Raw genomic sequence first — 25,863 nt, 5'->3', positions numbered from 1 at the left:
TATTTGTTTACGTGGGCCGAGCCCGCGTGGAAAAGACGTGGTTAGTTAATTTTGGCGGCTGTGGCGAGACCATTTCGGCGGTTGAGGCGACACGGCAGAAGTGAGCAAAGCGTTCAGGTGCGGAGCCGCGGAGGGATGGGCGGCAGGAGGGAGGCCATAGAGCGGGAGCTGAAGAAGCTTCGGGCAGAGCGGGAGGAGCTCGACGGCCGGATACGGCTGCTGGAATCGCAGCTCGAGGCAGGGCCTGCGGGATTCAACGGTGCGGCGGCGGGGAAAGGAGTAGGGGACGATGCGTGCGGCGGGAGTGGAGCGTGCCAGAGCCGCGTGGGTAACGAGTTTGCTCCGGACGGTAGCCTCCCGGCGGATATGATCTACCGGTACAGCCGCCACCTCCTTCTCCCGGACTTCGGGGTCGAAGGTCAGTTGTTTAGTTTCACTCGTCACGGCTTGCTGCCTCCAAAGTCTCATTGTTTACTCCTCACTCCGTCCCTCTTGTTCTAACATTTTTAGAGCTAACTAAATTTATATAATAAAATAATAATAATTAGGAAACTAAATAAATATATTTGATTTTTATTAATTATATTTTCATACTACCCCTATTTTATGACATAAATCTTTATGATTATTTATATAATTTTGGCCAAACCTATCATTAATTTTGGTCAAAGTTAAGGTCATTTGACTCTTCAACAAAGTTTTTTAGTGGAATGTATTATAATTTGGAACGGAGGAAGCACTGTCATATAGTTGCTTGTCTCTTCTGCTTCAGATGTGTCATCACAATCGCAGCATATTGCTGGGGAAAACGGTGCAGTTAGCACGCTCGTTTCGGCTGATCCTCTGACCTTTGTCATCTTTCTGGCAGGCCAGCGGAAGCTGTCACAGTCGTCGATTTTAGTTGTTGGGGCTGGAGGTTTGGGCTCTCCCCTGGCATTGTATCTAGCAGCTTGTGGTGTCGGTAATTTTCTTCTCCGCTGTTGATTTTTTTTTTGTGAATTATGAGTATTAAATAAAAAGTAAAGAGTTGAAACGAAGAAAATTAACCGAATTAAATTAAGTTTTCCAGCCATGTACCAATTAGAGGGAAGTGGCTCTGCTTCACCCTCATGGTGAACAGAGAAAATAGTCATTTTCTTGGAAGCGAAAACAGATGGTTGGATTCCTTGGAAAATTAGATCATCTCTTGCCTTCCAAATGCTCCAGTACATAATGATGATAATTTTCATAAAGAAGGGCGTGTTGAGTTGGTTGCTTGAACTGATGAAGACATTCAAAAGGGTTCATGTTTGAACTTGTCTGCATATTAACTAGGTTCCAACAGGCAGAAGCAAATGGACAGAGAATGAGCAAGTGCTGCAAAGATTCTTCAATCTGATTGGTGCAAAAGACACAGTTATAGCTAGGAAGATACATGTTTTCCTTCTCAACAGCTGCCTCATACTCTGCTGTGAAGTTGTGTTGAATGATAGTTTCTCAAGGAAGAAATTATATTCCTTTAATGATAATACAGATTTCTAGATGTGGTCCTTGCCAAAAAAAATATATGTCATATGTGTAAAGTGAATTTGTTGGTGGGCTCTAGTTCACTAATTTGTTGTATTTACTAATGTACCGTTGCTTACAGCTTGTTATCTTATTAGGTCGCTTGGGCATTGTGGATGGTGATGATGTTGAATTGAATAATCTTCATCGACAGGTGAAATAGCTTGGCATGTCTTCTGTCCCTATTATCTAGTGTTCTCAATATTTTCTTTGGATTGTATCTAAACACCGAATCATCAGCGTGATATATTCTTGTTCTTGGTAACTCAATTAGAAGGGGAACATAAATATGCACCCATAAGCTAGCAAATTTGTCATGAAGTGAGAGAGTTCCGCTTGATAAAGGAATTTTGAACATAGCCGATGATCAAAATTGGTTATTTTAATCTGTGGTGGTCATACATATCAATGCTAACCTTGTTTTTTGTTCTCAAATTGTCTCAGATAATTCATAAAGAAGCATATGTTGGACAATCTAAAGTGAAGTCAGCAGCTGATGCTTGCCGGGAGTAAGAAACTATCCTTTTGGCAGTTTTCTCTGATTGATTGCCAACCAAATATATTTGATTCACTATCCCACTATATCACATATGTTGTCTCAAGTCAGGATTAATTCCTCTATCAAAGTAGTAGAGTATCACCATACTCTGAAGCCATGCAATGCTTTGGAGGTTGCACGGAAGTATCCTTACAATATATGCTATGACAGACACAATATTGTTTCCTCAAAGCCAACACTCTTGTTTTCAGCATTAACTAAAATACCCTCAGATATGATATAGTTGTTGATGCAACTGACAACCTTCCTACTAGGTATATGATCAGCGATTGCTGTGTTTTGCTGAACAAGGTAACTTCATTTTTTGTTGTTGTAAACGATGCATGCTATATTTGATATGGAATTCTTGCTCTGCAATGTTAACCTGTTGCCAAGTAAATTTACCAATACGATAGTGTAATAACTTTTTATTGATTCATGTGATCATGCATTGATGAATCACTTACATTTGCCCTACTTCTTGCAGCCACTTGTATCTGGTGCGGCATTAGGCTTAGAAGGGCAGGTAGGCATCTTTCTTGCCAAAGATATTGCACCCTTTTGCTTCACCATATTCTTACATTCATTCATTGTCTTCTCTAACAGTTGACTGTTTATCATCATAATGGAAGCCCATGCTATCGGTGCCTCTTTCCAACTCCACCACCTGTGGCAGCCTGCCAGAGATGCTCAGACAGTGGTGTCCTTGGGGTTGGTAGGTGACACTGTAGAAGCTCGTCATTAGTACGGTGGACAAAAACTTATATTTTTGTCAACCTGTTTAAAATTCGTCAATCTTTGTTTATATGATGTGTACTTCAACCCAAATGGGATAGTTTAAGTCAACCAAATAGGATAGTTTAAGTCATGAGTTAGTGGCTCTGATGTTGTGTATTTTTAATCTTTTTTCATGTCCATATTAATCCTTAATTATTCAGTGGCTACAGGTTTTTGTTGGTTCACTCAATGATGCAATTACTAAAATGGCTTTTTCTTTAGGATGTTCTTTAATACTGTGGTATTTACTGTGCTTTTATCGTGTAGGCGCCTCAGTTAAGTTAGCTATTGTATAATTAATTTGTATAGTTTGCTGCTATATATGACTGATGCCCTGTTGATTACTTTATTAGACATAGTTCGCACTGGTGTACTAACTATTGTTTCGTTTACTAGTTCCGGGAGTGATTGGTTGCTTACAAGCTCTGGAGGCTATAAAGGTTGCAACTGGTGTTGGTGAGCCCCTATGCGGAAGAATGCTACTATTTGATGCACTCTCTGCTCGTATTAGAGTTGTATGTGACTTCACTCTGTAAATTTATTGTATCTTTGAATGCATGATCACAATTTATCCTAATGCCAGCACCATCGGGGATCGCAATGTTGCATCCTCCTATCTAGTTTTAACTTCCACGTTCTTTCTAGTATATTTATCACAGATTCGAGTCTAATATATGAATTGCAATAGTGGCATAGGATAATGTTGCCAATCTTGTTTTATTATAGAAGAATTGAAATTATCAAATTAGTTCTACCAAGAAAGGTTCTACCAAGAAGGTAGTCCTTTATAGGATCATTCTCAGCATAGTGAGAAAAATGTGTCTGTCTATTTGGCGTATGGTTATAGACATTTTTCTTTTTAATATAATGATATGCAACTCTCATGCATGTTCATGAAGAAAAAAAAGATTAATTTTGACTCTTTTTCTTATGGGAACAAACCTTGACTATTGGAGGAGACCTAAAATTGCATTGATTGAGTGTCAGGGTTACACATATATAGGCATCTTCTTATAGCTCTACCCTAACCCTAATAGGCCACATGGGTTACGCTCTAGGTACATACACAACCACACACTTAGTGATAGCAGACTAACACCCGCCGCAGTCGAAACTCTAGCTACATCAAATGTAGAGACTGCACCGAAACTCCGAGAGCACCAAGGATGGAGGTCCCTTGGTGAAGATGTCAGCGAACTACGAGATCTTCGGGATGTGGAGGACACAAACGTCCTTGATGGCTACATGCTTGGGCAAAGTGGAGATCAATCCCAACATGTTTCGCGCGCTAGTGATGTACCCGGTTGATGGTGAGGTAGACGATGCTTACATTGTTGTAGTAGAAGATTGCTCATGATGAGGGGGTGTGGAGCTCTTGGAGGATCTATCGAAGCTAGCACGCCTCAGCCATGCCATTGGCCACGGCGACTCATCCTCGCGCTGGAGTAGAAGACCATGGGTTAGCGCTTAGGGGACCATGAGATGAAGTTGTCCTCAAGGAACACAACATAGCCTGAAGTAGACCGACATATGTCCAGGCACCCGCCCAGTCAGCATCCGTGTAGATGATCAACTCGCGTGTAGAGGAGCGTTAGAATAGAAGCCCATAGTCGAGAGTATTTTTAAGGTATCGAGGGATCCGCTTGACAATAGTCAAGTGAGGCTCTTGTGGATCATGAATATGGAGACATATCTGCTAGACATATATAGCAGTCTAGCACCCTCCTGCAGTCACGACATCATTGAGGAGAACCTTGAGATAGGACCGAAACTCCATGAACACAGAAACTGGCAGCCCTTCGGTAAATATGTTTGTGAACTGAGACGTTGGAAGATGAAGTATGCGAACAGACCTTAAGGCCACCCGTACTCGAATGAAGTGGAGATCAATCTCAATGTGTTTAGTGTGCTGGTGATGAACATGATTGGAAGACATATAAAATATGCTAATCTTATCTCAATAGACCAAAGTGGCAGAGCGCAATGAAGTTTGCAGCTCAGTCAAGAGCTGGCGTAACTAGGAAGCCTCGACGACTGAACTAGAACGAGAGATAGTGTTCTAACGTTTGAAAGACTAAGAAATGAATTATCATCGAGGAACACATATAGCCCAAATTAAACTTACAGGTATCAGGACTACCAGCCCAATCAGTGTCTGAGTAGACCACAAGGTTAGACTGAATAGAAGAATGTATGTGAAGACCCAAGTCCAAAGTGCCACGAATATAACGCAGGATACACTTGATTGCAACAAGATGAGGCTCTCGCTGGTCATGCATATGGAGACACGCCTGTTGAGTAGCGTATGCAATATCCGGTCGAGTGAAAGTGAGGTATTGTAGAGCACCAGCGAGGATGGAAAAAATTGTAGGACCGAAGATAGGAGCACCATCAGCATACAACATCAGATAATGATCAACATGAGTGGAGCACGGCTTACAGCCAACCATTCGAGCACGATCTAGAATATCCAGCATATATTGTCGCTGAGACAGAAGCCGAACGGAAGAAGCAGTGTGTTGAACATGCATGCCTAGAAATAATGAAGGTTGTCCAGATCCTTCATATCAAACATTGAAGAGCTCTAATGATGCGATGAAGGAGAGGCGACACGATGTCATCCACATAGAGTAGGAGGTAAGATTTATCGTGACCAAACTGACCATGGCCTCTAGCGTAATGGTTAAGACTTCCGAGTAGCACCTCCAGGCTCCAGGTCCCAGGTTTGATCCCCCTCGGGGGCGAATTTCTGGCTTGGTTAAAAAAATGCCCACGTTGTGCCCCGCCCGCTCCCAGGTACGTCATGAGTGCCATCCTTCGGCTGGGTCGTTGTAGAGTGGGCGGTGATGGCCCGCTAGTGATGGGGGGCCAGGGTTCGGGGATTTTCTCGGTCGGGACCATGTTTTGGTCTCTTTTTAATATAATACCGGTCAGGCGGTCTTTCCCTCTTCGGCCAAGTTTTTTTACGATGAAACACAAGCACGGTGGCTTGTTTCAGGTCATAGAGCCAGTTCGGGCGACAGACAAAGTCTTGACAAGAGTAATCCTCGAAACCCAAAAATAGCTAGGTGTAGTAGATTGTCTCTAGAAGGGTGCCATGAAGAAAAGTGTTCTTCACATCAAGCTGATGGACTGGCCAACTGTGAGACACTGCTAGTAAGAGAACTGTCTAGATGGTAGCGAGATTGATGACATGACTGAAAGTCTCGCCATAATCAATGATGGGGTGTTGAGTGAAACTACGAAGGACCCAACATGCTTTATTAGCACTCAAGTGAACCATCGGCCATGAACTTGTGCTCAAACACCCACTTGGTACTCACCACATTGGAGCGAGGTGGTCGCTGAACTAGATCCCAAGAGTGGTTACCAAGAAGTGTAGAGAACTCTTGCATAGCTAGACGTTGGTTGGGTGAGCGAGAGCTACGCGGTAAAACAATAGGATGGGCGATAGAGGAGCCGAGTGCCAAGAGCCAGAAGCTGGAATTCGCACGTGTCGTCATGTCGTGCTGATTTACCACATGAACGACAAGAATGGCCCCAGCAGGGAGACGAGTGGGAGCTGAAGTCGGAACGAAGGCGAAGGCCAAGACAAGTCCTGAAGGTGCAGGGGGCATGTGGGCGACGTATGCGAAACCCCCTCCCCACACGTTGGGCCGCTGTAACACCCCGTCCACTTCTAGACCGGCGGTACTTACTCCCGGCAGCTCTCTAGGATCATATATTGTCCCCACAGACCAACACGAGCCTTTTGTGCGTATTTTATCCTCACTCATGCGCACCCAAGAAAACTTCCTGGTCGGTCACTCATCCCAAATTGCTCCAAGTCAAGCATGCTTAACTTGGAGGTTCTTACAAGATAGGCTTCCGAAAAAGAAGATGCACCTCGTTGATATGGATACTCTATTAATTCTATTAAGCCTTGGGCCAGGATATCACCATCCTAGGGGCCAGGATATCACAATCCACCCCCTTAGAAGACCGACATCCTCATCGGTCAACCCCAATCCAGGAACCTTCCCTCTTGGCCACGTCTGTATGTCTAGTGTCGTCATATGTCGTGCCATGTGACCATTCCGGGCCCACATGCACCATATACCTGAACCCCTAACCCACATACGTCCGTGAAACCGCGAGGGTCGGCTCTGATACCACTTGTAACACCCCGTCCACTCTCGGACCGACGGTACTTACTCCTGGCAGCTCTCTAGGATCATATATTGTCCCCACAGACCAACACGAGCCTTTTGTGCACACTTTGTCCTCACTCATGCGCACCCGAAAAAACTTCCCGGTCTGTCACCCATCCCATTGTTACAAGCCAAGCACGCTTAACTTGTAGGTTCTTACGAGGTAGGCTTCCGAAAAAGAAGATGCACCTCGTTGGTATGGATACTCTATTAATTTTATTAAGTTGGTCGGAAAAGATGCACCATCCTAGAGGCCAGGATATCACAGCCGCGACAACCCATGCTGGCGATAAAGTGGTTGGAGATGGACCACGGTCTGGCGAAGGCTGTCTTGGCTATGGAGTTGGACCACTTTCTGGCGAGATCAATATCTAGCTCATCAAGATTAATAGTAAGTTTGCACTTTATGCTGGTCCCAAGTGCATGGAAAACAACTATCCATGTGTCTGAATCTTTGCTTGTGGATTCTATTGGGTTTCTAACTATAGTCTACCCTACTTTGCTTGGGATAAAAGGCTTTGTTGATGATGATCATGATGGTCCCAAGTAGCACATTATAGAAGTCAAATAACACCCTCTCCTCATGTCTAGTGAACAATTGATCCCCATCTACCCGTTTTCCAACGAAATTCTTCCTCTTCCTATGACAGCCATCCAGACCTTCGCAAAGAGCTGCTAACTAACCTATTCCCTGCATCAGTAGTTAGTGTTACAAACCTTCTAACTTCAAAAATAATCTAATTGTGAAGCAGCCACCAAAGCTTTCGCATGATCTTGTTTGGTTTCTTCACCAAGAACTTACTGTGATCTGCAGTGGCCAATGGCATTTGAAACCATGTTCGAGGATTCATCCTATTTGCAGGTGGTCTGCCATCAAGTGGATTGTGGCCATCAATGTACCTGCAAAACTATTAACATCTTCTGATCCTTCGAAGTTGCTTGCATTTCTTGGACGCATAACTATAGGACTGTCTTGATACATCTCATTACCATGTCTACGTACAACTTGCAGGTTAAACTTCGTGGAAGCTCTCCAGATTGCACCCATTGTGGCGAAAACTCCGTTTTCACAGAAGAAGACTTTCAGAAGTTTGACTATGAGAGCTTCACACAGTCACCAATGTCTGATAAGGTATGTGAATGGATGACGCAATGCAGATCACATTAAAGAATGATATTGAAACCAGTGGCCTTATCTACTGTTACATCTACTGCAGGCAGCACCAAGCGTGAACGTACTCCCAGAGAGCGCGCGGATCACTTGCAGAGAGTACAAGAAACTGGCCGACGATGGTGAACCTCATCTACTGTTGGACGTACGGCCTGCGCATCACTTCCAGATAGCTTCGATCTCTCCGTCCCACAACATCCCGCTCTCCATGCTGGAAGAGAAGCTGCCCGCGCTCGAAGCCTCGCTGAAGGAAGCAGGAGAGGGGTCAGCCTTGGTTGTCCTGTGTAGGAGAGGTAATGACTCTCAGAGAGCCGTCCAGCTTCTCCGCGAGAAGGGATTCGCCTCCGCGAAGGATATCATCGGTGGGCTGCAGGCATGGGGACGAGACGTCGATCCTGATTTCCCTGTGTACTAGCGAGATGGAAATAGATGCACTACACCTTGTAACAGTTTGAATGCCGCCAGAGATTCTGGTGGTGTTGCAAGAACGAGAACTCTGGTACTATGATTTGGGTACTAATTTTGCCATACCGTGTACTTGCAAATATATATATATATATATATATATATATATATATATATATATATATACTGTTTTTATATATTACACCTGGGTGCATTTAATATAGAGAATGCACCCAGGCTGAACCTACGCGCCAGGTCTGAGCCAACCGTCCCACCTAGGTCGTCTTCGTCCGTCTTCGTCCCTCCCGCACGTCTTCGTCGCTCCCGCCCGCTCCCGACAGAACCTTTTCACTTTCCCGCCCACGCCTCTCTTTCTCCACGAACGACTCAACCTCTTCACATAAGTTGCAATCACATCAGACCAGCAGTTACAATTACACCAGACAGTAGTTGCAATCATTGTTTTGTTTAACAGATTTTTGGATATAGTTATATAGAAGTTGGAATCACACCAGACCAACAGTTGCAATTACACTAGAAAGCAGTTGCAATCACACCAGACAACAGTTGCAATCATTGTTTGTTTAACAGATTTTTGGACATAGTTATATAGAAGTTGCAATCACACCAGACCAGCAGTTGCAATTACACCAGACAACAGTTGTAATCATTGTTTGTTTAACAAATTTTTGAACATAGTTATAAAGAAGTTGCAATCACACCAGACCAACAGTTGCAATTACACCAGACAGCAGTTGCAATCATTGTTTGTTTAACAAATTTTTGGACATAGTTATATAGAAGTTGCAATCACACCAGACCAGCAGTTGCAATTACACCAGACCAGCAGTTGCAATCATATTTTTTTAACAAAATTTCCAGAGTTATTCAGTACTTGCAATGACATCAGAGCAACTCAGCAGTTGCATCCACACCACACCAGCAGTTGCAATTACAACACACCAGCAGTCGCAATCATTGTGTTTACATTTTTAACAGATATTTGGGTAGAATTATACAGCAGTTGCAATCACACCTAATGCGAGGGACATGGAGGCGCGCTGACAGAGAGGCGCGCGGCGGCGCGGGGACAGGGAGGCGCTCGGCGGCGGTGGGGAAGAGGGTGGCGCTCGGCGGCGGTGGGGGAGAGGGTGGCACTCGGCGGCGGTGGGGGAGAGGGTGGCGCGGGGACAGGGAGGCGCGCGGCGGCGGGGGGCAGGAAGGCGCGCATACAGGAGGCCGAGGCGTGCTCGAGGTGTTATTGCAGGTGGGTGCATTCAATATAGAGAATGCACCCAGGTGCATTTTAGTGCCGCCGTGTATATATATATATATATATATATATATATATATATATATATATATATATATATATATATATATATATATATATATATATATATATATATATATATATACACAACTGGTATGGACACGGTATTGTCATGGACAATGCCATGGACAAGATTAAATTTGAGATACAGAATTACTTTAAACGCAGCTGATTTCTTTTGATCTTATGATGGCAAGAACTTCATTATCAATCAAACGGCAGAAAATGGTCAGTACCGTGAGGTCATGCTCACATTTTTTATTAATAAAAAAATCAATCACTGTAATTTCTGCCGCGTATTAAATTCTTTAAAAAAAAGAAAATGAAATGACCACATTCTTCCAAAGAACACAAGTTGTGTATTCATGTTACAAGTTACAACTATGTTGGGACTTGAGGCTCAAGCGCACTTGATGGTGTGTGTGAGGTTGCCGCAGACTTCAACGGGGGCAGCACGGCCAGATATTCTGACCGTGCAATTGCGGATTGGCTGGCTCGCGTTCCAGAATTTCAATTCCCAGACAAACCACATGTATTAGGCAGCTTATCCATCTGCATTCATATATTCAAACTTCACTCTGTTTTGCACGATCATATGGGTAAAGGGTAAACTGCTGGGGGCGGTTTTAGTGTTCAAAAACAAAAGCGGTGTGCTATCTCTGTTACTGTGGCTTTTTCAGGTCCAGCACATCACTTCTCCTCTGGCTTTGGCTGATCGTCCATTCCTTCCTCGCATTCCTTGAGAAGCCTTTCTACAGAAGGATCATAAGCAATAGCCATCCGCAGATATTTGGCAGCCTCCGAATTCCGGCCTTCTCTATATAATATACTGCAACAGCAACCAATGTCAGCACGTTCAGCAAACTGTCCAGCAGTTTAGGAAAGCAGAGCCACCTAAATAAAAAATTAACAATGGGGCGTTGAAACACAATATGTGGCTACACCGCTACATGCTGGTCCAAACAACCCTCTACAATGTAGGTTATAGGTAGCCATAGCACATCGTATCGTATCGATGGACCATTTGTACCAGAATTATCTACAGAAGACTTTACCTTGCCAAAGCAAGCATCCCTTGGAAGTAGCGGCTTTTGTTGATGGGCTTTTCTGGTTCCTTGAGCTCTGCTAATCTCTCCAGGAGTTTTATTGCCGTCTCATTATCCCCCTACATTGGAATGGAAACCGAAAGCGATGCTTATGCTGTTCACTGTTATTCCAAATGTGTTTTTAAAACGAAGTCCAGATGTATCATTACTCTACCTGACGCTTGTTCGAAAGACCTGCCCCAAAATACGCAAGCACAAGAAGAGGGTCATCTTCTTGAATCTACACAATCGAGAGCACTGAGTCTTAATTATTGTCTCAGATGATGAAAGTCGCCCGAGGTAAACAACAGACCTTTGGTATAGCATGTTCAAAACAAACCGCGGCTTCGGGAAACAATCTATTTGAGAACAGGGTTTGTCCCATCCCAATCAACGCTGTGTACAGATCTGGGTTTCTCTCTACTGCTGTCCTGTGTGCGATATTGATCACCAACTCCCATTGTTTTGCAGATGGAAATGGTAGCCAACAATTGATCAGACAAAGCAGAACGCCAACTTACCTGATCAGTGGAATGGCTTGATCTCGGCAGCCTGTGCCCAGATACTGTAATGCTTGCTGATGATAAGCATATAGGTATGTGCATCAGAATTCATACCGGAACAGTATTCCAAGACAAAAAAAATGTGTAAGCATTCATACTTCAAGTAGCTCCTCAGGTGAGCTGGACGCAGATATATTTCCATCCATACTTCCCATTGCAAAATTAGGAGTTGTACTCTCACTGGCTGTTCCCTTGTCAGATGGCATCGATTTCGTTTGCAAGTTAGCATCTTCAAGCTGTGACCACTGAATTCATGATAACTTCAGTGTCATGATTCAGTTGCGTATGATGAAAATAACTACAGCACATAAAGTAGATGGGCATGCCTGCATCATCTCAGGTACCTCAAGAGGTGACTTTTGTGCTCTGTAACCAACCTGAGCTCTAGTATCTGGCAATCCCAACAGCTTGCGGACAGCATCATTTCTCAAGGATAATTGCTGCGATTTAATCATTTGAAAAAACAATAGAATGTAACATAAAGTACACAATGCTTACTTTGCCGCATCAAGCTTGTTCAAATTAAATGCATGGAATCTGATCTGCTCAAAGGATAGAAATAGGAAATTACAAACAAAAAGGGGAATTCATAAGCGTTTACACAGTAGCAATAGAGGTTAGGATGCATCTATCTGTTCTAAGCAACCTCTTCAGAGTTCTTGACAGACATTATGTAGGAAGAACCCATAACCCTAATCAGGGTTGGGTGTGGTATAAATAGACTTGAGTAATTGGGCCTGGCCCATTGCAACGAGGGTGAGATGGTAATTACATGGGGAAGGCCCCAAACCCTAGACGGGTAGTCTAACACCCCCCGCAGTCACAACTCTATCATGTACAGATGTTGAGACTGGATCGAAAGTCTAAAAATACACTCGACGGTAACCCCTTGGTGAAGATGTCGGCGAACTGCAGCGTGGTGGGGACGCTGAGAACCCGAACGTCACCGGTAGCGACACGCTCACGGACGAAGTGCAGGTCGATCTCCACGTGCTTCGTGCGCTGATGCTGCACGGGGTTGGTGGAGAGGTAGACCGCGCTGACGTTGTCGCAGTAGACGAGGGTGGCGTGCTGGAGGGGACTGTGGAGCTCGTGGAGGAGCTGGCACAGCCAGGAGGCCTCTGCCACGCCATTGGCCACGGCACGGTACTCGGCCTCAGCGCTGGAGCGAGAGACGACGGGCTGCCGCTTGGCGACCCAAGAGACGAGGTTGGCGCCCAGGAATACGGCGTAACCGGAGGTGGACCGACGCGTGTCGGGACAGCCAGCCCAGTCAGCGTCGGTGTAGACCACGAGCTCCGACGTCGGGGATGGTCGGAGTAGGAGACCGTAGTCGAGGGAGCCGCGGAGGTAGCGCAGAATCCGCTTGAGCGCGGTGAGATGGGGCTCCCGCGGAGTGTGCATATGCAGGCACACCTGCTGGACGGCGTATGCGATGTCGGGCCTGGAGAAAGTGAGATACTGAAGCGCGTCGGTCAGGCTCCGGTAGGACGTCGCGTCAGCGACCGGAGGCCCGTCGTCCTCAGAGAGCTTTGCCTGAGTGTCGACAGGCGTGGAGCAGGGCTTGCAGTCAGACATGCCAGCCCGCTCCAGGATGTCGATGGCGTACTGGCGCTGGTGGAGGAAGAGACCCTGAGGCCAGCGCTCGGCGGTGATGCCAAGGAAGTGGTGGAGGGGCCCCAGGTCCTTCATCGCGAACTCTCGCTGAAGGGCGACGATCGTGCGGTGTAGAAGGTCGGCGGTGGATGCCGTGAGCACGATGTCATCGACGTAGAGCAGGAGGTAGACGGTGTCGTCGCCGCGCCGGTAGATGAACAGGGACGTGTCCAACTTGGCCTCGACGAAGCCGATGGAGGCCAGGTAGGAGGCGAAGCGACTGTACCATGCCCGTGGCGCCTGCTTGAGGCCGTACAGGGACCGGTTCAGCCGGCAGACCAAATCCGGACGGTCAGCGTCGACGAAGCCGGTGGGCTGACTGCAGTACATAGTCTCCGTCAAAGTGCCATGGAGGAAGGCATTCTTGACATCGAACTGATGGATCGCCCAGTCGCGGGAGAGGGCGAGGGAGAGAACGGCGCGAACAGTGGCGAACTTGACACGGGGCTGAAGGTCTCGTCGTAGTCCACTCCGGGGCGTTGGGTGAAGCCCCGAAGGACCCAACGGGCCTTGTAGCGGTCGAGGGAGCCGTCCGAGGTCAGCTTGTGACGAAAAAGCCACTTGTCGGTGACCACGTTGGTGCCTGGAGGACGCGGCACCAGGTCCCAGGTGTGGTTGGCCAAGAGGGTCGCGTACTCCTCCATAGCACGACGCCAATGTGGGTCGGCGAGGGCAGTGCGAACGGAGGAGGGCACCGGGGAAGCATCGGGTGGAGTGCTGGACGTATCAGCTGCCAGGATCAGCTGGTCGACGAGGCGAAGAACGCCAGCGGCGCGCCGAGTCACCATCGGGTGGACGTGCTCGGGGTCGCGGTGGATGGCGACCGGGTGGTATACGGACGACTCGGAGTGAACCGCCGGAACGTCGAGAGCGGCGGGTATGGCCGGCTCGCGGAGGTGATAGACGACGGCGGGGTCGGCGAAGCGGGCCGCGCTCGTCGACGGGCCCGAGTCAGGGGGCGCCGAGGTAGTGGTGTGGCCGCGGCGGTGGTAGACAAGTGCGGGGTTGGTGAAGCGAGCCGGGGTCGACGGGGCCGCGCGTGGCGCAGGCGGGGTCGACGGGGCCGCGCGTGGCGCAGGCAGGATCGACGGGGTCGCCGTGGCGCAGGCATGATCGATGTGGCCGCGCGTGGTGTAGGTAACGACGCAAGGCGGGGGCGCCGGGGTGGGGGGGAACCGGATCGGACTCGAGGAGGGAGTCAAGAACGGTGGGTGGGGTGGAGCCAGCAAGGGGAAACACATCTTCGTCGAAGACGACATGACGAGAGATGATGATGCGGTGGGAGGTGAGGTCCAGACACCGGTACCCCTTGTGGTCAGGAGAGTAGTCAAGGAATAGGCAGAGGGTGGAACGAGGGGAAAGCTTATGAGGAGCGGTAGCGGAAGTGTTAGGGTAGCAGGCACAGCCGAACACACGAAGGTGGTCATAGGAAGGGGCTATGCGGTATAGGGCGAAGTGAGGGGTAGGATGGCTCACCGCCTTCGAGGGAAGACGGTTGAGGAGGTGGGTGGTTGTGTGCAGGGCCTCTGCCCAATAGCTGGCAGGGAGAGACGCCTGGAAGAGAAGGCAGCAGAGCATATTGGTGGTGGTGTGGATCATGCGTTCGGCCCGGCCGTTCTGAGCAGAGGTGTAGGGGCACGAGAGACACAACTGGACGCCATGGGTGAGGAAGAAAGAACGGGAGGCGTTGTTGTCGAACTCGCGGCCATTGTCACACTGTAGAGCACAGACCGGGCGACGAAACTGGGTGGATACCCAGACGAAGAAGTGTGTGAGGGTGGGGAATGTGTCAGACTTCAACCGAAGCGGGAAAGTCCAGAGAAAATGGGAAAAATCATCCAAAATCACCAAATAGTATTTATAACCAGAGAGACTGAGTACAGGGGAGGTCCAAAGATCACAGTGAACCAGGTCAAAAGCCTGCTCAGCCCGAGAAGAAGTAGTAAATGGGAGACGAGTATGTCGACCTAACTGACAAGCATGACAGAGACCCTCAAAATGTCCCCTACTACATGAAAGATCTAGACTACTGGTAATCTTGGTCATGACGTCGGGTCCAGGATGGCCGAGACGACGATGCCAAGTGGTGGAGGAGGTGGTGGAGACCAGGACGGGAGGTGGAGACACGCCGGCGGTAGAGGGCTAGAGCGTGTAGAGCGGTCCCGAGCTGTCACAGCGGGCGAGAGGGGTCCTGGTGGCCAGATCCTTCACAGTAAAACCAGAGGGGTCAAACTCAATGGAACAAGAGTTGTCAGTGGTGAATCGACGGACAGAAAGAAGATTGTGAGTGATCTGGGGAGCTACGAGAACATCGTTGAGGTAAAACAGCCGAGGGAGAACCGAGGCACCTACTGAGGTGACTGGCAGAGTGGAACCATTTCCAACGATGATCGAGGAGGGGGTGAGAGGAAAGGGGGGGATGAGAGCGAGAGAGCGTGCCTGCAGTGGGAGTGGGTGTGGTATGAGGCACCAGAGTCGATCACCCAGTCGGAGGAGGGAGGGGTCATCGCCATGGTGCTGAAAGCAGCAGCGAGGGAGGCGTTGTCCCACCCGCCAGCTGGTGGAGACCAAGTCGTCGAGGTGGGGGTCCCCGGGGGCAGGAGCGCGGGCGGAGCCTAGGGCACGACGGGCACACCGTAGGGAGGCGTCGGGGGCATGTCGTAGTGAGGTGTAGTTAGGAGGGCCGGTGCCGGGGGACGGGAGGCACTCGGTTCCTGGCCCGGCCACATGGCGATGGTCCCGATCCAGGGGTTGTAAAAGGACGGCCACGCGTGACCGCCACCCCGGCCGGAGGGACCGCCACGAGAGGGGCCGCCACCCCCACGGCCGCCCTTGCGGGGGCGACGACCTCCGTCGGTCGTGGAAGCCGGACGGGGAGCCGGCGGAACGGTGGGTGGAGGGCGGGTAGGAGCCCCGGTCGACGGAGGACGGGTGGCCGGGCCCCCCGAAGGCGGCTGACCGTTGGTAGGAGCGCTGTAGAGAGCCGAGGCTGGAGTGGGCGCCTCATTCGCCATGGTGAGCTCCTCGAGAAGCTCGTTCCGCACGACGTGGAAGGTGGGGAAGGGCACGCTCCTCTTGATGAGAGCCTTCAGGTGGCCGTAGCGGGGGCTGAGGCCACGCAGGAGGTTCAGCACCAAGGTACGATCGGCGACTGGATCGCCGAGGTCGCGGAGAGAGTCTGCAAGGCCCTTGATCTGGCGGCAGTACTCTCCCACGGAGAGGTCTCCCTGAGAGAACAGGTGGAACTGGGCGTTGAGGTGGAGCGCCCGCGCATCCCGATTCCCGAGGAACTGGTCCTCGAGAGCGAGCCACGCCTGGCGCGCAGTGTCCGCCTGATCGCGGATGATGTCCTGTAGCTCAACGGTGATGGTGCCATGGAGCCACGAGAGGACAACGCCTGTCCATGAGGCACCAGGAGCGAGGTGGCGGAGCGTCGTGGTCGACGAGGACGTGATCGTCGAGGACGAACCGCCGCAGCGTGAGGAGGACCTGTCCTCGCCGACGGGGGTAGTGGGAAGACGCCGGATCCAACACCACGGAAACAAGGGCCCGGATGTTGTGCAGTCCTGCGGCTTGAGCGTGGAGAGCAGCGATGAGGTCGGCGTCGAGGTCAGAGGCGAGGGGGTCCTCCGGGGGTTCCGCAGGGGCGGCCGGCGGGCGACCGAGGAGGCACTGCGTGGTGGCCATCTGGGTGGTCAGAGCGGCGCCCAGGGCACGCTCTCGCTCCAGGGCGAGGGAGGCGGCGCGCTCGCGCTCCCGCGAGGCCGTCACTGCGGCCTGGATCGTAGCGAGGGTGTCGACGAGCGGGGAGTTGGTGGTGGGGAGTGCGGAGGGCGCGACGGTGTGGCTCCAGGTGGGTGAGGCGAGGGCGGGAAAGCCCGGCGGGGAGCCTCGGCGCAGGGTCAGCGGGGGAGTGGCGTGGAGCGGCCCGAGGCTGGCGATGTAGGGGGCCCCTCCATGGGCGAGCTCGCTACTGATCGCAGTAGGGGCGACGGGGAGTTGCGTGCCAGGGCCGGTGGTGGCAGTGGTGGTGTCGTCCATGGTGGCCATCGGGGCGACGGCTGGAGGGAGTCGCAGCAGGGTCGGGGTGGGGCACGGCCGGGTTGGAGTCGGGGTGGGGCACAACCGGGTTGGAGTCGGGCGCGGGGACTGGCCGGGTGCGCGTCCTGGTGCGTCGGTGTCGCGCGGGGCGCGGACTGGGCGCGCTCGGCGGCTGGCGCGGAAGCTCCTGGGCGGGGTCGCGGCAGCGCGCGGTCTCTGGCGCCTGGCGACGGGGCGGGTCGCGTCCTGCGGAATCGGCGTCGGGAGGGGCGCTGCTAGCGTCGGGCAGAGAGGCAGGGAGATGGTCGGGTGGAGCCGGTGCAAGAGAGAGAAGGGGAGAGAAGCAAGGAGATGTGGCGGCGGCGGCCTGGGAGAGGCGCGCGCGACAGCGCCTAGGCAGGGGGCCGGCGGCTGGGAGGGAGGCCGGAGGCTGGAAAAAGAAAGACTAAACCTAGCTCTGTGATACCATGTAGGAAGAACCCATAACCCTAATCAGGGTTGGGTGTGGTATAAATAGACTTGAGTAATTGGGTCTGGCCCATTACAACGAGGGTGAGATGGTAATTACATGGGGAAGGCCCCAAACCCTAGACGAGTAGTCTAACACATTACACTATCATGCCATCTGCTGTGGGCTATTTAGTATCTCGTTCAAGGTGTCCTTAGGATCATATATTAGCCTTCACTTATTGATTTATTTGAGCGGAAACATAAAAAGGGTGCTACAAACCTACAACACATGCTTACCTTGTTGATATTCGAACTTGTATTTGATCAACGGCAAACTCAAATCGAACATGTATTTGATCAATGGCAAACCCAAAAAAAGGAACGAGATAACTCTACCAGGACATGCGACCCATCTTCCCTATTTTTTATGACATTTACTATTTCTTTATCGCAAAAATCATATTAAGATTTAGGCGTAGAGATACTAAGAAAATAATACAAGATTATCACAATATACCAAATCAAAAAGGAAATGACTTTATAATCCAAGTAAAAAAAATTGTGCTCTAACCTGAGCTACAGAAAATAAACCATTTGTAGTCCAGTAGACCAGGCATCCCTGCAAATCAAAGATTACAAAAAACAGAATTCAGTATCTGAATTGATATTTGGATGAAACAAAAGTTGCATACAAGTGCGACACTTCTGAAACCAGTTTGGCTATAACAAGCATGTTGGCGTAGCAAAATTGCAAAAAGACCATTGCCTAAACAATTTAGTGCAAATTAGTTCACATTACCAAACAATGTATGAGTATCGTACTTTTAGTTTCAAATCCTACAAAAAGAAATCAGGTTTTGCCACAGCCCACAGTTCTGCACAACCCGCTTTCCCCCTCCAGATGTAATGCCTTATTCATCCAACGCTGTCTATTTTGCTTATGAGAGCACACACAGGAATAAGGTGTTGTTTGGTTCACATTATCACATATTTGTAATGTAATGGTAACTGATAAGGGTAAATCATACTCCACCGTTCCAAAATATAGCTCTTTCTAGCCCTCTTTTTTTGCGTCCACATTCATCTGAATGATAATGAATATAGACATACATGCAAACTACATTTGTAGATTAATTAATGAATGTTTATTTAGTCTAAAACGAATTATATTTTGGGATAGAGGGAGTATTTGTTTAAGTCCAACGTAATCAGATACCACACTAGAAAGTGATATCGTCTTTTTCAAACTTATTACCGCTGTTATTCGAGTGGGAATCATTACCATTGCCATTTACGTTACATTTCGTGAACCAAACGGCACCTAAGTGGCATCTGCCTGTCATTATTGTGATATTAAAAGGATTGTAATGTAATAAGAATGGAACAATGTGCCAAATAGAACGTATTTCTGAAAACCATTGCAAATACTAAAGCATCTGCAGTGGTTATGAAATTCCACAGGCCAATTTATTTTAATTAATTTCTGCCCAGCAAACTTGAGAACATAATCTGGAAATGGTAATTGACCACATGGCATTTGTTCGTAACCACATAAAAACGTAATGCAAGCACCTGATCTGAGGAATCACATATGCAATAAAGCAAAGCAAAAACACAACTGACCTGAGGAACCACATGTGCGACAAGAAACAAAGGGATAGTCAGGACATTGAGGTATATTCTATAGTACTGCAAACAAGAAACAAGTATTTTCAGAAAAAAGACAGATTTTTACATAAAAGTAATGAAAATAGAACACATACAAAGTAAACAGTTTTTTTAACACGCAGGAGAACTGCGTATCATTTCATTAAGAAAGGAGAAAGTACACAAGGAAAGGAATCTGTATACACCAAGACAAACTAAAAATGTTCTAACGCACCGACCAGCCACCCTGAGAACAGGAGGTGACAACGCAACAACACTAGCCTCTGTTCGAGACCCTTACAACCAGCTGCTGGGGCCCCTTGGCCCCAGCCGAACACCAGAGCACTCCATCGCTAGCAATGTCCTGTAAAGCCACCACCAAATCTGGCATCATCCCATCGAAGACACATCTGTTACGGTGTTTCCAAAGTTCCCAAGCCACCAGAATGGTGAGAGAGTTCATCCCCTTCTTCAACTCCTTTGGAACCAACTTTTCACCAAATATTTTCATCCGCATACAGAGAATCCGGTGTTGAAGAACCCTTGGATTTTGTGATTCTAGCAGTGATGATCCTATGATTTGCGATCCTACTATTGGAGTTCCGATCCGATTCAAGATTACGATTTTAACAACCTTGGTTGTAATGCTAGCATTATTTACCACTTAAACCCCCACAAGTATTTCACTGAACTCCACTGATTGCCACCAAACAGTAAAAGGAGCAGTTCATCATCATTAGTCCGATAATTTACTCCACAGTCCACATGACAACCTGCTGCTGTCAGGGGCTCAGTGCCATGTACAAAACACTTCATTGCATCAATTGTAAGTACCCACATCATCCAAGTAAGCTAACAACATCATACGGGCCACAACTCCTAAGGCCAACTGCCCAAGTACACTATACACATCATATATACTCAGATTAAAAGACTGATTGGTGACCGTCATCCTTTTTCTTTACAAAATCTGAGTAATGGGTTACTTATACTGATAACTTAGAAAATTTATGACAGCTCGGCAACTAGCTATATGTATTCCTGTGTCTGGTTTTCTGAATCATACCTTAGCCAGCAAGCCAAAAATTCCTGGGTGATCCTTGATCTGGGACCCCTGAAAAGAAATCTGAGACAACAGATGAAGTCAGTCTCAGATCAGTTTAGAACAAATAAACTCCTAGTAATAGCTTCATACAATTACAAACTACTATTGTTGATCTACTTAGCAAAAAAAACGGGTTCTATTTAAACAAAAAGGTTTCATAAGAACATGACAAAACTTAATACATATCAGTATATCACTGCGCTGACCCCTGATCCAACCCCTCCCCCACAAGGTTCTACGTTTAGAAAGATCTTTTGAACGTCAACACACTTCCATCTATATAAGATCAAAAATGATTATCAGGAACCAAAATTACCAGTTCACACCAATCTATAAATCTATAATCTATCCAACACAAGTTAGCCTTACTGCACTAGTTTAATCTAAGATTTAATAGGCCCTCAATGTTGTCATCGCTTGTACACCAACTTGCTTGCATGATTCTTAACCAAACACTGTATGTGAAATTCAAATTAATGATCGCATAGTGAGAACCTACCAGAAGGAAAGTCGCCCAGCCATGAATTTTTAACTTGTTACACTTTGTGTTCGCCTGATACTAGAGACTAGACTTACAAAGCAAAAGGAAATGTATTGGAAAGGAAGAAAGGAGAATAGTGGACAAAGCCATTGAAAACAGAAATTGGCAAGAGAATACCTGAACATTTAGGTAATGCAGACCAGCAACTAAGATAGGAAAGATGGGAGCTAAAGTACCATGTGGAAACTCAGTCAAGTTATGGAACCACAGAATCCCACCCTGTTTGGTAGTACAGAAAAAAAAGTAGGAAGTTAAATATATTGAATGAAAATGAGTTAACCCTGCAGCATAGTAGGATGAATATAATCCTTGAAAAAAAAGTATATGTTCTTCACAAACAGGATACACTTGCCATTAGACAATGTATATCTGGGAAATAAACGGTAACTATAGTACTATACTACTATCAACATTAGCATATAGATTGATGTGCCTTTGGCTTTTTGGCACATCAAGTCTGAATGTTGTCCATATGTCCTTCCTTCTCTTGTATATATACCAGTTTTCAACTCAATACAACTTATTTGTTGAGTACCTAGCATGGCATCCAAGCTCTATAGTATCAAAACCCAGCCAGTCCATATTTATTACCCGGATGTTGGCAACTATGGCTGACTACCTTCAGCTGAATCCAGCCCGCAATCCCTTCAACCACCTAACGATGCCCCTGAATATACATTCTCTTTCACCTAACAACCGCAATTATCAACAGCACAAAATCTCCAAAAGAACCAATGCAACCTCCAGATGTGCAACTTAACAGTATGCTAAGCAAGATATCTCTAGTACCTCAATTGACACAGTAGTTCCTTAAAACACCTGGGACCACATGGTATCAGTAATCTAATTCAGTACTTCACACCGTGGCATCTTTTTCTTTCTTCTCATAGCTAGGTAAAGTACAAGTACATTAAACTCTGCAATTGGCCAATAGCGACAAAGTAATTCTAGGATTGAATATGGAGTATAAACATTTTGTTATAGTTTCAATTAGTTGCATTCTAACTGTGATAACAAACTAACCTTTTCATCTAAAACACCAAAACTTAATTGAAACAACACAACAAAGAAAATAGAACATGAATACATATAAAATAGAAATAGTATCAACAACAACTATGGCTGCTAACATTGTGGCCTTAACTCCTTAAGACATCATATCATACCCCCTTCACGAAATATGAAACTAGTACAAGGAATAGAGGAAAAGGTACAGAGATACCTTAAACATACATTATCAAATCCAGGGTGATTATTCAAGCACATGCTCCTTATACTCGTCATCCAAAGAATAAAGCAAGGGAACTACGACAAAATACAGGGGGCAGAAGAAATGGCAACATAATTAGGAACAATAAAATATACACTGCAAAATTAACTGACGGCGTCATAAGATCTGTAACTAATATTAAACTATGTGAAGGGCAGAAGCCAAAAAGATCTTGTCACAATATTTATATTATTACCTGTACCAAAAAATAGGCAAAATTCCAGATAAATGAGGGGCAACCAAGCTCCTTCTTTTTCTTCTGGAACAGAGTGTACTGTTCACGGAAATTGCTTCCAGGCTGAGGAGGGGGTAATGAAGTGGACACTTCAAAAACGATATATGAGAATGCAATCAGAAACATGAGGAAAATGCACAATCTATTAAAGCCAATACCACAGATGTATCTCTGAAATCAGGCTCCTGTTACGTAAGTATTTTGAGTTAAACAATACTAGGCAATAGGTGTTATCGTAGTATCGTACAATTACTTCAGGAGGGGATATTGACCTCTTTTTTGTTTGAATTGAGGCACAGGGGTATTGATCCTTAATTGTCAATGGAACGTATTAAATTGCATAAGGAAATCCGTTGGAATTTAGAATATACTTCTGCTCAATTTCTCTAAGATGGATAAAGAAAATGATTAGCCCACACGTTGCTGCATCACCAGACAATAGGAAGCTTGCAGATCAGGCAGCACAACTTACCTTTTCGGAACACTTCACCAATTTCAGCAGTCTTCTGTAACTGCACTATGAGGACGGGAAGTATCCACAATCTCATGGCCACAGTAGAAAAGGAGATTGTCATCCACCTGTCGTGAACATCAAAAATTAAACTTAAACTACATTCATTGGCTCAATTACAGGGGATATTCATAGCATAAGCAAAAGTACGAGCAAAAGCGTAGCCTCAAATTGGCACGAGACAGCATGTTGCCAAAAATAAACGGGAAATGGAATGTTTTTTTCAGCAGTGATGAGAGACCAACCACGGCAGTCCGGTGAGGCTATGGATCCCGTCCATGAGGTCCAAAACTGTGCTAACAGCCAATTCCGGCACTCCCCCGACGCCGTCGGCCGTGGCGCCGGCGGCATCTCCCACGGCATCCGCCGCAGCACCCGCCTCACTGACGACCCCTCCCCCGTCATCAACGATTGTCACGCCATCCAAGTGCACGCTTTCCTTCTCGATGTACACGTCCTCTCCGCGAGCGTCCGCGGCAGCGGTGCCGGGACTGCTATCAGACCCGGAGCCGGAGCGGGAGTACCAGGAGAAGCTTCGCCAGTGGAGAGCGAAAGGATGGAGCTCACGAGGGGGCAACGGGAGCGCGGGGGTCGGAAGTGGGTGGTGGTGGTGGCACGGGCTCTGGGAAGCGGCAGAGAGGTGAGCAACGGCGGCGGCGAGCGGCGGCGGGAGGAACCGGCGGCGGCCGATGAGACGAACCGCAAGCGCCATGGCGTTCGTCACGTGCATGCAAGTGACAAGTAAACCCTTGACATGTGCAAGATACTAGCTGTTGGATCGGTAATCAGACGGCTCAGATCGACTAAAACCAGCAATTTGTCGGAAGGACCTCTCATTTTTCTCCTAATTGCCGTTGAGGCATACCGCATACGTTTCTCCCCCATTCCTCTCCCCACTCCGAACCCTAGCCACCGTGCTCACTTCCCAGGTCGAACCCGCCGCGGCGCGAGTCCACGGCAGTGCAGGACCTGATCCTGCGGTCTAGGCCGCGGCGGTGAGATGGTGATGGTGTCAGGCGGCGGGGGGAACGCGTGGGCGAAGGAGATGACCCTCCGCCGCAGGATAGCCAGCATGTGCGCTGCACACCCTTAATCAATCTCTCTGTTATCTGTAAGAAAAGGGATTCTTTTCTATCAAGCTGCTAACGGCCATTATTTTGTATGGATTTGGGTTCAGATTCAACAAGACGCAGGAACACTTCCCTACTCTGAAAGACTACAACGATTATCTGGAAGAAGTTGAGGATATGAGTGAGTTGTTTCCCCTTTTCGTTAATCTATTATTCTTGAATTATACAGTTGGGAAAAACTTAGCAGGTTTGAATTTTCTTTTCAAGCTTTCAACCTGATCGAAGGGATAGATGTCGAGGAGATTGAAGCAAAAATTGCAAGATACCAACAGGAAAATGCGGAGCAGATATACTTGTCCAGAGCTAAAAGGGTGTGTATTGTCATGATCCGCGATGTAGTCTTATGGAGTACCAAAATTCCCGTTGAAATGTTTTACCCTAACCTTCGACATATTCATATATCCGATTGAGAAAGATTTATCTTTTATGTAATAATGTGTTCCTTTGTAGGCGGAAGATCTTGCGGCAGCACTTAAAGCAAGCAGGATGAACCCTGTAAAGGCCGAAGCAAATGATACGGTCAGTAGATATCTTCGAGATATATGTTTCCTTCGTAAATTAACTGTGAAGGTTATAAAATATGGGTTTTCTTTAGCTTAGAGATCTGATAATCTGATAGCTGGTTGTGTAAGTACACGAGCAATCCCATCATGCTGGTGTTACTGGTAAGTTACTTGCATCGGAAATATTTGGCACTAGTATTTAGCATGTCAACCAGGCAAACTTCTAGTAAATATCATGAGAATATGGTAGTGATGAAATGCTGAATCATGAAGTGACAGCTTTCAGATTTATCACCTTGACATCTTATCAACATGTTCTATTGGAAATTGTGATCGTAATCACAGTATTGGATGTATGCTTTGCACTAGAAAATAAAATTAATTATGCAGGAGTGGTGATTTAGTGATCAAAGGGGCAATTGAGTTTTAGGGTACGCAAGAATTTGCTATATATCTAGAATTCTAGATGCATAACAGAATGGATGTAGCGAAAAAGTCAAAGCGGCTTAGAATTTGGAACGAGAGGGAGTACTATTTTTTTTCTTGAGATGTTGATGCATTGATGCTGTGTTGGTGTAAATGCCAACACTTGGTGCTCTTGCAATCTGTAACAGGCTGCTGGGAGTTCTCAGGGTATTAGTGGCGGGGCAGGAGTTCAGGGCCAGTATGCACCTGCCGCTGTTCTTGGGGGAGTGGCTCAGCCTCGCCCCACAGGTATGGCGCCCCAACTAATCGGCAGTGGGTCGGATCCTCTGCAAGGAGACGACGAGGAGACCAGGAGACTACGCGCAGAGCGAGCAGCACGGGCTGGCGGATGGACTGCTGAATTGAGCAAGAGAAGAGCGCTGGAGGAGGCGTTTAGCGCCATATTCATCTAGGATTAGATCAAAAAGCAACACATGGCCTGGAGGAAAGCCAGCATACTTAAAATGGCTGTCAAACTACAAAGCGTTGGATGATCTGTGTCGTGATTATCTTTGGGACATGGAATTCTCACAAATTGTGGTGAAGCACCCTTTGTGTGCCTTTGGTTGCAAAAGCATGCTTTCTGTCCAAGCTAGAAAATGCACGTCGTTGTGTACTTGTTCATCTCAGGTCATCGTGACAGTCGTTCTTTTGTATAAGGACATGCGTACGCTTTACGAGCCTCACCTCAAACGTAAAAAG

The 25,863-nt window shown here is 47.5% G+C and overlaps 3 protein-coding genes across 9 annotated transcripts; 2 read left to right on the top strand and 1 right to left on the bottom strand.

Moving 5' to 3' along the window:
* The first annotated feature begins 39 nt into the window (after positions 1-39).
* Positions 40-8,749, top strand: LOC103638013 (adenylyltransferase and sulfurtransferase MOCS3-1). Of its 3 annotated transcripts, none has more exons than XR_002264779.2 (11): positions 40-418; positions 869-961; positions 1,644-1,699; positions 1,990-2,054; positions 2,153-2,227; positions 2,317-2,395; positions 2,571-2,609; positions 2,690-2,798; positions 3,257-3,316; positions 8,063-8,182; positions 8,268-8,749. XR_002264779.2 is itself a non-coding variant. In XM_008661021.3 (11 exons), exons 1-11 carry the CDS (start codon positions 136-138, stop codon positions 8,634-8,636), a joined length of 1,407 nt encoding a protein of 468 aa, XP_008659243.1. In that variant the 5' UTR covers positions 40-135; the 3' UTR covers positions 8,637-8,749. The 3 variants fall into 3 exon arrangements, 2 of the variants coding, with proteins under 2 accessions (XP_008659243.1, NP_001288555.1); XM_008661021.3 differs by having other exon boundaries at positions 3,257-3,375; NM_001301626.1 differs by lacking the exon at positions 2,153-2,227 and having other exon boundaries at positions 70-418; positions 2,359-2,395; positions 3,257-3,375; positions 8,268-8,739.
* Positions 8,750-10,185: 1,436 nt separating this feature from the next.
* On the bottom strand, positions 10,186-24,154 carry LOC103638011 (ALBINO3-like protein 2, chloroplastic). Of its 5 annotated transcripts, none has more exons than XR_004852564.1 (16): positions 23,309-24,118; positions 23,025-23,131; positions 22,514-22,641; positions 22,281-22,352; positions 21,165-21,266; positions 20,468-20,527; positions 19,378-19,443; positions 18,326-18,373; positions 12,106-12,149; positions 11,934-12,033; positions 11,706-11,852; positions 11,566-11,621; positions 11,358-11,470; positions 11,220-11,285; positions 11,015-11,124; positions 10,186-10,788 (listed from the first exon to the last, which is right to left on the bottom strand). XR_004852564.1 is itself a non-coding variant. In XM_008661013.3 (16 exons), the coding sequence occupies exons 1-16, from the start codon at positions 23,791-23,793 to the stop codon at positions 10,650-10,652; spliced, it is 1,848 nt and encodes a 615-aa protein (XP_008659235.2). In that variant the 5' UTR covers positions 23,794-24,118; the 3' UTR covers positions 10,186-10,649. The 5 variants fall into 5 exon arrangements, 4 of the variants coding, with proteins under 4 accessions (XP_008659235.2, XP_008659237.2, XP_008659238.2 ...); XM_008661013.3 differs by having other exon boundaries at positions 11,358-11,475; XM_008661015.3 differs by having other exon boundaries at positions 11,358-11,475; positions 11,952-12,033.
* LOC103638012 (RNA polymerase II transcription factor B subunit 3) lies at positions 23,320-25,785 on the top strand. The gene is made up of 5 exons (XM_008661020.3): positions 23,320-24,137; positions 24,241-24,314; positions 24,401-24,504; positions 24,644-24,712; positions 25,311-25,785. Exons 1-5 carry the CDS (start codon positions 24,064-24,066, stop codon positions 25,572-25,574), a joined length of 585 nt encoding a protein of 194 aa, XP_008659242.1. The 5' UTR covers positions 23,320-24,063; the 3' UTR covers positions 25,575-25,785.
* Positions 25,786-25,863: the final 78 nt, after the last annotated feature.

The sequence above is a fragment of the Zea mays genome, chromosome 9 (genome assembly GCF_902167145.1).
Source record: "Zea mays cultivar B73 chromosome 9, Zm-B73-REFERENCE-NAM-5.0, whole genome shotgun sequence".
Classification (NCBI taxonomy): Eukaryota; Viridiplantae; Streptophyta; class Magnoliopsida; order Poales; family Poaceae; genus Zea; species Zea mays.
This window is presented reverse-complemented; position numbering and strand designations above follow the sequence as displayed.

Excerpts from the sequence above, each read along its gene's own strand:
- LOC103638013 (XM_008661021.3), top strand. The coding sequence starts at position 136 with ATGGGCGGCAGGAGGGAGGCCATAGAGCGGGAGCTGAAGAAGCTTCGG. Across the intron at positions 2,228-2,316 it reads GCTTTGGAGGTTGCACGGAA|ATATGATATAGTTGTTGATG; the intron begins GTATCCTTACAA and ends AAATACCCTCAG. Across the intron at positions 2,610-2,689 it reads CATTAGGCTTAGAAGGGCAG|TTGACTGTTTATCATCATAA; the intron begins GTAGGCATCTTT and ends CTTCTCTAACAG.
- LOC103638011 (XM_008661013.3), bottom strand. The coding sequence starts at position 23,793 with ATGCACGTGACGAACGCCATGGCGCTTGCGGTTCGTCTCATCGGCCGC. Across the intron at positions 11,125-11,219 it reads GTCTTTCGAACAAGCGTCAG|GGGGATAATGAGACGGCAAT; the intron begins GTAGAGTAATGA and ends ATTCCAATGTAG. Across the intron at positions 10,789-11,014 it reads GGGATGCTTGCTTTGGCAAG|TATATTATATAGAGAAGGCC; the intron begins GTAAAGTCTTCT and ends TTGCTGTTGCAG.
- LOC103638012 (XM_008661020.3), top strand. The coding sequence starts at position 24,064 with ATGGTGATGGTGTCAGGCGGCGGGGGGAACGCGTGGGCGAAGGAGATG. Across the intron at positions 24,138-24,240 it reads CGCCGCAGGATAGCCAGCAT|ATTCAACAAGACGCAGGAAC; the intron begins GTGCGCTGCACA and ends ATTTGGGTTCAG. Across the intron at positions 24,505-24,643 it reads ACTTGTCCAGAGCTAAAAGG|GCGGAAGATCTTGCGGCAGC; the intron begins GTGTGTATTGTC and ends GTTCCTTTGTAG.